This window comes from Nematolebias whitei, chromosome 16, assembly GCF_014905685.2.
Source record: "Nematolebias whitei isolate Nwh7 chromosome 16, NemWhi1, whole genome shotgun sequence".
Lineage (NCBI taxonomy): Eukaryota > Metazoa > Chordata > Actinopteri > Cyprinodontiformes > Rivulidae > Nematolebias > Nematolebias whitei.
This window is the reverse complement of record NC_056513.1, coordinates 3,960,803-3,972,488: the sequence shown is the minus strand read 5'-3', so window position 1 is coordinate 3,972,488 and position 11,686 is coordinate 3,960,803. Positions and strand designations below refer to the sequence as shown.

At 42.4% G+C, this 11,686-nt stretch overlaps 1 protein-coding gene across 1 annotated transcript; it reads left to right on the top strand.

Moving 5' to 3' along the window:
- Positions 1–6,116: 6,116 nt before the first annotated feature.
- Positions 6,117–11,476, top strand: scrn2 (secernin 2; the record flags this gene model as incomplete). Its single annotated transcript, XM_037690063.1, is given in 5 exon segments — positions 6,117–6,183; positions 6,651–6,813; positions 8,639–8,820; positions 10,983–11,182; positions 11,261–11,476. Coding segments are annotated over 4 exon segments (760 nt in total), but the record flags the coding sequence as incomplete, so codon positions are not given.
- Positions 11,477–11,686: the final 210 nt, after the last annotated feature.

The window sequence follows — 11,686 nt, the reverse complement described above, 5'->3', positions numbered from 1 at the left end:
TATATATAAGGCATTTTAAACCCTTCCCACACTCTTGCAATATTCTAAACAATGTTTCTAAACTCTAAATGCTCTAAAAAGCACAGAATGTCATGATTTCAGCTCTCTGCCAACTGCTGCTCTGGGCCACGCCCACTTCTCCGCTGCAGAGCGAAGATCAGCTGATCAGCAGCAGGAGGAAGCTTCTCCTGCAGCTTGGGCTGCACACATGTGCTAAATAAGTTAAAATAATTTATTTTAAATAAAAAATTCCATTCTGATCGTGCACCTCTTCCATCAATCAGCCAATTGTCCGTCATGTCTAATCTTATTTTGAAATACCGAGATGGAGTGTGTCCGCGAAAAGCAAACCGTGAAGTAGCGAGGGACTACTGTACGTATGTTGTTAAAATTGCGTAGGTTTAAGAGTTTAGAACATTGCAAAAGTGTAGGAAGCGTTTCTAAAACCTTAATATATAAATAAATACAAAAATAATATATAAATAATACAAATATAACAGTCCTACTTCGTGGTTTTTCACCTATCGCGGTGGTGTCTGGAACGTAACCCCCGCGATGATCGAGGGCCTGCTGTAAAGCGTATAAAATTATGAATCAGGACTTTAAACTTGGATCTGATGTTGAATCTGAAGAAAAAAACTGTTTTTGTTTTTGTTTTGTTCTGAACTGATGATCAGATTTTCATCACCTCGTCAGTCAGCGGGACATCTTGTTAAAGTGCTTTGATTTATGGATGCATTTACAAGTTTCGTTTTTCACTCGTCTGTTCGTTTTATTCTGTCTGAGCTTGTGTGTGTGTGTGTGTGTGTGTGTGTGTGTGTGTGAGGGCAGACAGGATGTGCGACTCGTCAGTACGCTGCAGGAGATGAAAGGCCTCAGGCTGCCATTCAGCCAACAGGCACTCTTCAACCTTTCAGCCCTGCCGCCTTCGGCGTTCCCGGTGGGCCACGAGGAAACACCTCTCACCAGCACGCTGCTCCACAAAACATCTCAACACCTCCTCCCTCCAGAACTTGGCACCGGTGGGACTCTGTGAGGTCCAGGTGTTCCAGGCTTCAGCTGAACGTGAGGAGCATCTAAACCCACGTCCATTGTCTCCTTTGTGTGTCGAAGTGTTAAAACGTTCCTCCCGGGGACAAACATGCAACCTGAGTCGGTTTTAAGAACGGACCGCCAGTGTGGGTGTCGATGAGGAAGGTGTTATTGATTCAGAGACAATCGGACGCCCAGGAGGACAAAAGGAATGTCTCTGTCAGTGCAGTTCAGCTGGTTCGCTCAAAGAAAACATCTTCGACTGTTCGTAACTCGGATAAGTCTTTATGCTGTTGTTTTTTTTAATTATTCTAAAGAAAGGGCCGTGTTTCCCGTTTCAACGGAAACAAATGTGGCCGTGCCGGTTCTTTAGTGATCATCATCTCCGATCACATGCTTCCTGTTGCTGCTTCCTCTGTCTCAGGTGAGACGGTTGTTCAGCTTCAGTTGTTGGTTGTTAAGGAAGAAAATATTTCACAAACAAGAAAATAAAAACTTTTTTTATATTAACTATAACCCAAAGTATTTAAAAAGTCACGTTACAATCTGGATGTTAAAGAAATCTGTTTTTCTGTCGGAGACAAAAAAAAAATGCTCATAAAGCTAAAGAGGAAGGACAGCACTTCACATCTCCATCTTCTACTGCTTATCTGTGGTCCGGACACAAAGGCAGCAGGTCCAGACCCCCTTCTCCCCAGAGACACTCTCCAGTTCCTCCTGGCGGACATCGAGGTGTTCCCAGACCAGAGACCACAATAAATTCCTCCACAGTTCTGGGTCGTCTACCTGTGGGACATGCCTGAAAAACCTGAGGTATCCAGGGGGAACCCTGCTCAGAAGAACCTCCTCAGCTGACTCCTTTCGATGCGGAGGAGCAGCAGCTCTACTCCAAACGCCCCCTGGATGATGGAGCTCCTCATGCTCTCTTTAAGGCTGAGCCTGGCCACCCTGCAAAGCTCATATCAGCTGCTTGTATCCAGGAAATCGTTCTGTCGATCTTGATCCAAACCTCGTGATGGTTGGAACGTAGAAGGACCAGTAAATCCAGAGCGTTGCCTTTAGTCTCAACTCTTGCTGATCGGAACAACGCCCTCATTACTGAGGACAAGGTCCCGATCTGTTGATCCGTCCCTCGCTCCATCCCACCATCACTCATGAATAAGACACCTGAAGTCCTTCTGTTCTTATCTGAGTGACAAGAGTTTGTGTGTTAATGTTGGTAAAAGTGTATCTGCTTCAATGCCTCTTTCCTGCGGGGTTCCGCAGGGCTCAATTCTTGAACCCCTTCTGTTTTCACTCTGTCTGCTCCCTTTGGGATCTATCCTGAAGAAACATGGTCTTTCTTTTCACTGCTTTGCTGATGATTGTCAGATTTATCTGCTGTTAAAAACTAATAGTTCTTGCTCTATTCACCCGCTGTTAAAATATCTTGATGACATCAAGGCATGGATGGCTTCAGTTGTTTTTGAGTTTTAATGATCAAAAAACTGAAGTTATTGTGTTTAGCCTAGCTCTACAGCTGTCTCTGTTCCTGTTAGACTCCCTTGAGCCACATTTTAAACAGTCTGTTAGAAATCTCGGGATGGTTTTACACTCTGACTTTAAGATTAATAAACAAATTAACTCTGTTCTACAGAAAAGCTTCTTCCAGTTAAGGCAGATAGCTAAGCTTAAGTCCGTGTTGACCTGATCTGACCTTGAAGAAATACTCCATGCCTTCCTTAATAACTGACTAGACAAATGTAACGTGCTCTATTGGGGTCAGTCAAGTCTCCATTTCATGTCTACAGCTCGTCCAAAATGCTGCAGCTCGGCTCTTTACAGGAATTTGTAGGTTTGAGCATATTTCTCCAGTTTTGTCCTCCCTTCACTGGCTCCCTGTATGTTTCAGAATTTATTTTAAAATTCTCCTGCTGACCTTTAAGTGCCTAAATGGCCTTGCACCCTCATATATCTCTGACCTACTTCCACCATATGTTCCTTCTCGGGAGCTGAGATCATCTGATCAGCTGTTTTTGGTTGAAACTCTGAGGAGATCAGGCTTTTCCAGTTGTGGGTCCTAAACTCTGGAACCATCTGAACCCAACATTAGACAGGTCCGTTCACTTCCTGTTTAGAAATCTCTTTTTAAAAACCCTGTTTTCTCTGGTTTTTTAACACAGTGTGATTTGATTTAGTATTTTATTATTCAGTATTTTTACGTTTTTCTTTTAACGCTTTTAATTAATTTACCGTTTTATTATTATTATTTATTAAATTACTCCCATTGATTTTTTTTTTTTTTTAGTGTTAAGCACTTTGGTAACAGCTGCTGTTTTAAATGTGCTTTATAAATAAAGTTGACTTGACTCTACACACCATGTTTATACCTTGATATTAGTGTAGATCAAGAATTTAAATCAAGAAAAGTGAAAAGAAAATTTTGAAAGACCCAAAGAAAGTCTGGAGAACAAGTTTTACTTTAAAAGTCTGTAAAAAAAAAAAAAAATAAATCTGTTACTTTTGATGCAAGTTATAAAGAAATCAAAGCTGGATCGGGACTTTTTTAAAACCTCACTGGTTTTTTCCAAACGTGCCATAATTTTTAGCTGAGAATGTAAACACGTGTCAAACAGCACCGCTCCAAAAGTCTTCTGATAAAACAGCGTCACCTCCAACTTGAGGTAAAAATGGAGGTTTGACCCGTTAACAAAAATCCATCAGTGGGTTTGAAAGTGCAGCTTGAGGAGCTGGAGTGTGTATAACGTCTGAGACAGGGAGTGCCAGCGACATAATTCAATGAAACACCGTGAAGGGAGACACACCCGATATATAAACTACTGACACCACACACAAACTTTAATTACACTGATTAGTCGCTGTGGGATCCAGAGGCCCAGAAGAAATACTGAGGTGTGCTCAGTGGTTATGTCACCGTTAAATCTGTGACCCGTTGTCCTTACAGGACAAACATTTATTTACCGTAACCTGATGAAGGTTGCATTTTTATTATCCAGATGAGAACAGCTTAGATTTATTTGTTACGGTGTTACAAAAGCTACCGATATTTGACCGATGCACTTCTATAAATATGTTTGATTCTGGTGAAACCGTTCGTGCAAAACATTTAAATCATTACTGAGAAATGGGACTAACAATTTAAAGGCCTTGTGCACTGAATGCAGTGACATCTGGTGGTTGAATACTTTTTATCTTGCTCTGTCTCAGTTAAAACAATCAAAGCCCAAACAGTTGATATTGAAGCACATTTTGCCTCTATCAAAAATAATACACTATTTCTTATTGCACAATTTCACCTGTGGTTTGGTGAGATAAGTACAGACAAAAATGTAAATTTATAAAAGTTGCCAGAGGATATGGGCTAACAGTATGCTAGCAAACAGTTAAATTTTATTACTAATAATTACCATTAAAATATGTCAAGCACATTAAAAAACAACGTTGACCAAAGTGCTTCACAAACAGGAAATTTAACAATAAAATAAACGAAAGATCAAACATTAAAAACAAGTATAATTTAAAAGAATAAATTAAAACAAGACAATGACACAACGAAAAGGTTTTGATGGAAACTCAAACTAAACTTGAGTTACAAAACGGTGCAAAAAAAGTGAGATTTTAGGTGGGATTTAAAAAACTGGACTGACTCTAGAACGAATAGCAATGGGCGGATATAGTTCCTGGATCTGGGGGCTGCCACAGTAAAAACCTGACCCTTCCTGCGTTTTAATTTTGCCCTCGGCTGCTCTAAAAGCATCCGACTGGAGGATCTCAGTGCTCTGTTTGGGTGCTCTGTAAATGTGTAAAAGATCCATTAAGTAACTGGATGCTAAGCCATTTAAAACTTTAAAAGTATGTTAAAGAATCTTAAAATCAACAAGAAAAGGTGAGTGAACAAGGCCAGGCTGATTCTGGCAGATCCTGATCATCCACTCCATGGTGAGTTCAGGTTGAGCCCATCTGGTGTCAGCTCATGACAAATGGGGGCAAAAACCAAAGTGTTGCGTTTATATTTATGTTGAGTGTGTGCATTTATTAAATAAAAGCCCAAGTGGCAATAGCAATAGTGTTTCAACTAAAATAAGTACAAAACATTAACACATTATAGGCTAAATAAAATTTAAGCCCCTATAGGCTAAATTGTATGCTAGCAAGAAGTTAATACATTGTTAGCATGTGCTAATATCAATTAACAATATATAGCATATAATGAACAATATCTGAAGTGGTTGTAATAATGAAGTTTTAACTGTGAGATAAAACAAGTATACAGAAAATTAATACATTCAGAGGCTAAGCTGAAAGCTAGCAGGACGTTAGCATACAATTAAGCTAAAATCAGTAAAAAATATATAACGTATAAGCTTATTTCAAATGGTTAAAGTAAAGAAAAAGACCAGAAGAATAGAGTATATAATAATTAAATTTAAATTAAATAGTTTAGGCTTGGCCTTTTAGACCAGGGGTCATGCGGCTCTTTCAAGCTTTGACCAAAACTAACATATATTTGAATTTTATTGGTCGTTATACAAAAAAACACAAAAAATATATAGTTTTATTTGTTTTCCTGTCATTTCTTTTGCAAATACTTTAACGTTTTGCTTTATTTCTTTACTTAAACATTTTTCCACAAACCTAAAGTGGCCCATGGGCCACCAGTTGATAATCGCAGCAGATAGTCGCGGTTCTGGACACATTTAATTTAGTGAATTATGTTCAAAACGGCTCTTTTGATCATAAAAGTTGCAGACCCCTGCCTTAGATTGTACAACTACAAACTTGTTTACTTAGTGATAACACGTTTCAGTTTAAACGAGGTGGTTAATGAATAAACCTGAGCCGCTGTTGCGTTTTACACCTCGCGGCCACCGTAGTTATTGATTGTTTGATTTAAAACTCGAATAAATCGCACTTAAAGGAGCTTGTCTTGGTTATGGCCGGTTTGTGTGGAGCCCCATGGCCGTGGCCTCCTGATAACGCGTTTCTCCGGACTGGACTCTGTCAGACGATGATCCGTGTTGTTGTTTGCGGTCAGACGAGACGAGACCTTTAAGTATAGACTCCTGGATTTCTGAGTCACGTGACTCGGCTCCTGCTACCTGCCTTCTCCTCGCAGCCGGCCGCGCTCCCCCTCCGAAATAATTCAAGCAGGTACATTTTACTCCACCTCAGCGGTAGTTTAGTCACCGCGAACCCCTCGGGTGTCACTCCCCACCTCGGCCCCTGACGACCAGGCGACGGCGCGGAGAGTGACACCGGGCGCAGGGCCTCACATCCCCGGGATAAACCCAGACCTCCACCCGGTCGCTGCCGCTTCTTCTGCCCGCAGAGCGTTTTGTTTTTGAGGGGCGACATTAGTTCCTGGGCATCGATTATCGTGAGAGAGGCGAAGCGAGGTGGGGGTCGGATTTGAGAGGCTTTAGTGGATAGTGCCCTGCAGAAGACATAATCCCGGTGTGACAGGGATGGAGGGGTGGAGGAGCCCTTCCTCCTCCACACGTGCACATTATGGTTACAGGGAGGTGCTGCATGTCCAGCACGCTGTGATGATGTCTCTCAGGGTTGACAGCTCTGGCACCTGTGTGGCCTTCAGACCTGCTTTGTGTTTGTTGTTGCAGGATGACAGAGGCGCCCTCATCCTGCGACTGCTTCGTGTCCCTGCCCCCTGGTTCTCTGGAGGACCAGGTGGTCTTTGGGAAGAACTCGGACCGTCCACGGGATGAGGTGCAGGAGGTGGTTTTCTGCCCAGCAGCGTCTCATCCTCCAGGGTCCACGCTGGAGGTAAACACCCCACCGCCCTCGAAGGATCTAGACTCAGAGAATGGCCTGAAACAAGTGAAAACGCAGCTGAAGTCCTAAGGAGGGCTTTGAAAGACCCCAAGAGAACCTTCTATTAAAGGTTACGGCACAGTCTGGTTCCTTGGAGGGACAATCAGGCTCGGATCAAAAGTTCTGCTGTAAAATCATTTTATAATAATTCATCATCCAGAGGCAGTTAAGAAAACACGCTGTGCGTTCTGAGAGACTCCTGCCTCGAGCGCTGAGAACGTACGAGTCCAAACAGCTGCAGGAAAAGTCCCAGCCGAAGTGTGAGAGCCGAAACAGAAGCTAAACTATGTTTGGATTCTCTCCTCGTCGCAGCTGGAGGTCTCATCACGACACGACAACGGAGAACGAGACAAAACGGCTTTTTTTGTTGTTGCCAAAGTTCAGTCTGAACGACGACTGAACTTCGTTAAAGCCAAGCTGAGTTTGTAAAGCTAAAAGAAGAACACTAGCTAAAAGATAAAACACCGGCTGAAAGCTACTAGTAGCAAAACAGCAACTACAAAGTAAAAGTAGCGAAAAGCTGGTTAAAGTATCAAAATAGTAGCTAAAAGCTAAACTTAGCAAAGGGTTATCCAAACATATCAAAAGGCATGCGAGAAGTACTAAAAGGCTAGCTAAAAGTAGCAAAAGTTTAGCTTAAATAATCAAAAGGCTAGCTAAAAGTAGCAAAAGTTTAGCTTAAATAATCAAAAGGCTAGCTAAAAGTAGCAAAAGGTTAGCTTAAATAATCAAAAGGCTAGCTAAAAGTAGCAAAAGGTTAGCTTAAATAATCAAAAGGCTAGCTAAAAGTAGCAAAAGGTTAGCTTAAATAATCAAAAGGCTAGCTAAAAGTTTCAAAAGCCTAGTTTAAAACTAAAACTAGCCAAAAGCGTGCCAAACAAATCAGGAAGGAAGGTAGAGCAGAGTTAAACTTGGAAAAGACTTGCTAAAAGTAGCAGAGAGATAGCTAAAAGTAGCAAAAGACTAGCTATAAATAGAAACACTAAGAAAAATATAAAAAAAATAGCAAAGAGCTAAAAAGATAAGATGAGCCTTTATTTGTCCCCCAAAGGCAAAATTCACTAGAGCTAAAAGTATCATAAGGCTAGCTTAAAATTAAAATGAGCAAAATGTGTGCTAAACGCTACAAGTAGCGTAACATTAGCAAAAGGTTAGCTAGCTCAAAACTATAGGCTACATAGCAAATGGCTTGATAAAATAAACAAGATGGTAAAAAGCTAAAGGTTAAATATGGAAAAGACGGTCTAGAAGTAGCTAAAAGATAGTTAACAGTAGCAGAAGTCTAGCTAAAAGTTGTAAGTAGCATAAGAATCTAAAAACTGAGCCAGTAGCCGAAGGAGATTTTAAAGTGGAGGATTTGAAAAGGTTTCAGCGTATTTAACAGGAAAATATTTCTTAAAATAAAAGTTAAATAGCTTAAATGTTTAAAAGTTAGAAACATTAAAAGTCATACCACCGCAATGAGCCGAATGGTTTTGATTTATTTGTGGCTAAAATAGCACAAAGTCTGCAGAAGTGATTAAATTGCAGAAATGTACGGCTAATGTACCATTAGCTTGATGCTAATCCACGTAAAAAAAGTAATCCAAGCTGATTAAAGTTTAATTAACTGTCGGTTTTTATTATCACTCTGCCATGTAAGGCAGGCGCTCATGTAGTTACCTGTGCAGGTGTCTGTTAGCAAAATATCTCATGAACCAGCGGAACGAATTTAGTGATAATAATGTGCGTTTGCTGATTCTGAACCTCCGACGTTTTCTGCTGGCTTCGTCTGCAGTGCACGTTCATCCAGATCCCTCAGGTGGAGCGGACCCACGCGGTGGTCCTCAGTAAGCCCGCCTGGATGTGGGGCGCCGAAATGGGAGCCAACGACCGAGGGGTGTGTGTCGGGAACGAGGCGGTCTGGACCCGGGAGCCTGTGGCCCCTGGAGAGGCCCTGCTGGGAATGGACCTTGTTCGGTGAGCTGCAAATGATTCACCAAAATGATCCAACCCTCCTGCTGCCCTTGGGTCAAAATGGCTGCTGAGGCCTCAGTTTTAGGACAGCAGGAGGGTAACCCAATGTGAACGCTGAGTGCTGAATAACTGCTGAAACTAGCAGAAAAAGCTAAAACTGAGATGTTACAGTTGAAAGGAGCAGAACAGCAGCTAAAACCTAAACCAGTAGACAGAATAAATGTAGCAAAATGCCAGCTACAAGCAGCAAAAGGCTAGCTAAAAGCTATAAACATCAAAAGACTGGCTGAAAGTTAAGTGTCAAAAGGTTAGCTAAAAATATTACAAGGCTAGCTAAAAGCTAAAGTAGCAGAACAGTTGCTAGAAGTGGTAAAGTACAACTAAAGGCCTAACAAAACTTCAGGTTAGCTAAAAACTAAAAGTAGCAGAAAGGTAGCTCAACGCTAAAAATAGCAATCAGCTAACTAAATATTCAATGTTTAAAAACGGGTAACGTGTCACAAGATTAGCTAAATGATAAAGTATCAGAACAGTTTATTTTAGTTAAAAGTGGCAAAAGGTTAGTTAAAACTAAAATAGCCAATGGTTACTTATAGGCTAAAAGTAGCAAAAGGCTAGCTAAAAAGAGCCAACAGCCAGCTACAGGTTAAAAGTAGCAAATTGCTAAGTAGCAAATGGCTAACTAAAAGTTAAATGTTTGAAAGTGTTAGCTAATTGATAAAGTAGCAGAACAGTAGCTAGAAGTGATAAAGTCAAGCTAAATACCTCTCCTGTCACCATCTTTTACCGTTTATCCGTTCTCGGGTCGCAGAGGCAACCGGTCCAGGAGAGAAACCCAGACCTCTCTCCCCAACTCGTTCTGGGGGCCACGAGTCGTTCCCAGGCCAGAGCAGATGCACAATCCCTCCAGCGACTTCTGCGTCTTCCCCGGGGCCTCCTACCAGTGGGACGTGCCTGGAAAACCTGTAAAGGGAGGCGTCCTGATCAGATTCCTGAACCACCTCAACTGGCACTTTTTGATGCGGAGGAGCAGCGGCTCTACTCCGACCTCCCCTCGAGCTCCTCACTTCGTAGGCTGAGCCCGGCCACCCTACGAACAAAGCCCATTTCGGCTGCTTGGATCCAGGATCTCATTCTTTCTATCACGATTTAAACCGCATGACTTGATTGTAGATGGACCAGTAAATTGAGAGCTTTGCCTTTTGACTCAGCTGGTTTTCACCATGACGGACCAAAGCAGCACACTCATTACTCAGGACGAGGCCCCAATCCGTTGATCCATCTTCCGCTCGATCCTACCATCACTCGGGAACAAGACGCCGAGATACTTAAACTCCTCCACCTGAGGCTAAATACCTAACGAAACTTAAAGCTAGCTATACACTAAAAGTAGCAGAATGGGAGCTACAAGCTAAAAGTAGCAATCAGTTACAGGTTAGCTAAATAATAAAGTAGCTGAACAGTTGCTAATAGCTAAAAGTAGTAAAAGGCTAGATTTGCCTTTCGACTCGGCTCTTTTTTCACCACGACAGACCGAAGCAGCACCCTCATTACTGAGGACAAGGCCCCAATTTGTCGATCCATCTCCCGCTCCATCACTTGTGAACAAAATGGCGAGATACTTGAATTCCTCCACCTGAGGCTAAATACCTAACATACTGGTATGCTAGCTATAAACTAAAAGTAGCAGAATGGGAGCTACATGCTAACAGTAGCAGACAGCTAACAAACATTAAATGAGTTTTTTTTAAAAAGCTAATTTAAAGTATCACAGGTTAGCTAAATAATAAAGTAGCTGAAGAGTTGCTAATAGCTAAAAGCAGTAAAAGGCTACTCAAAAGCTTAAATGATTAAAATGCTAGATAAAAACTAAAGCTAGTAGAATGTTAGCTTAAAATAGCGTAAGAAGAAAAAAAAAGTGTTTTAAACACTGGCTCAGCGTTCACACAAATAAATTTAATCTGTTTGATGTAATCTCACGGTGGAATTATTAATTCCCTTCAGACTTTGATCTGGAGGCCAGGTTGTTCTGATCAGGTGCTAAAAGTCCAGTAAGCGTAAAAACAACCGTTAGCTTGAAGAGCTGACAGGTTTGTGTCCAGCCGCCTCAAACCTGTCTTCCTCCCAAACACCAACAAAGACCGACCGTCTGATTCCCTCCACAGGTTGGGATTGGAGCGTGGCGACAGCGCCTGGGCAGCACTGACCGTGATCACGGATCTCCTGGAGCTCCACGGTCAGGGGGGGCAGTGCCGGGAGGACCCAGAACCCTTCAGCTACCACAACACCTTCCTCCTGGTGGACCGCAGCCAGGCCTGGGTGCTGGAGACCGCTGGAAGGCTGTGGGCCGCTCACAGAGTCTCGGGTACGGACGAAGGCTGAACTTTAGCTCCAACACGGTCAGCTGAAGTTTTACCAAACAGCAGATTATCGATCGTTTCAGAGGGAGTGAAGAACATCTCCAACCAGCTCACCATCGGAACCGAGATCTCAGCAGAACATCCGGAGCTGCGGACCGAAGCCCGGGCTAAGGGATGGTGGGACGGTGGAGAACCGTTCGACTTCTCGCAGGTGTTCAGCCCCGAGGACCCGCCAGCCAGGATGGAGCTGGCCAAGCGGCGCTACAAGGGCGGCTCAGAGCTGCTGCAGCAACACAACGGTGGGCTTCAGGCTCTGCTTTGAGATGAGTCGGGGTTTCTTCATTATGCTGAGTCAGCGTTTTAACCATTCAAAACGTTTGACTCGATCTGGACTAGTAATAGATTACTTGTAGTGTTTGTAACTTTTATACTTTTTGAATTATTTTGCTTTGGTATCTGGTCTCAGTAAGAACTGCAGGGACTCATCTGGTTTCAGTAAGAACTGCAGG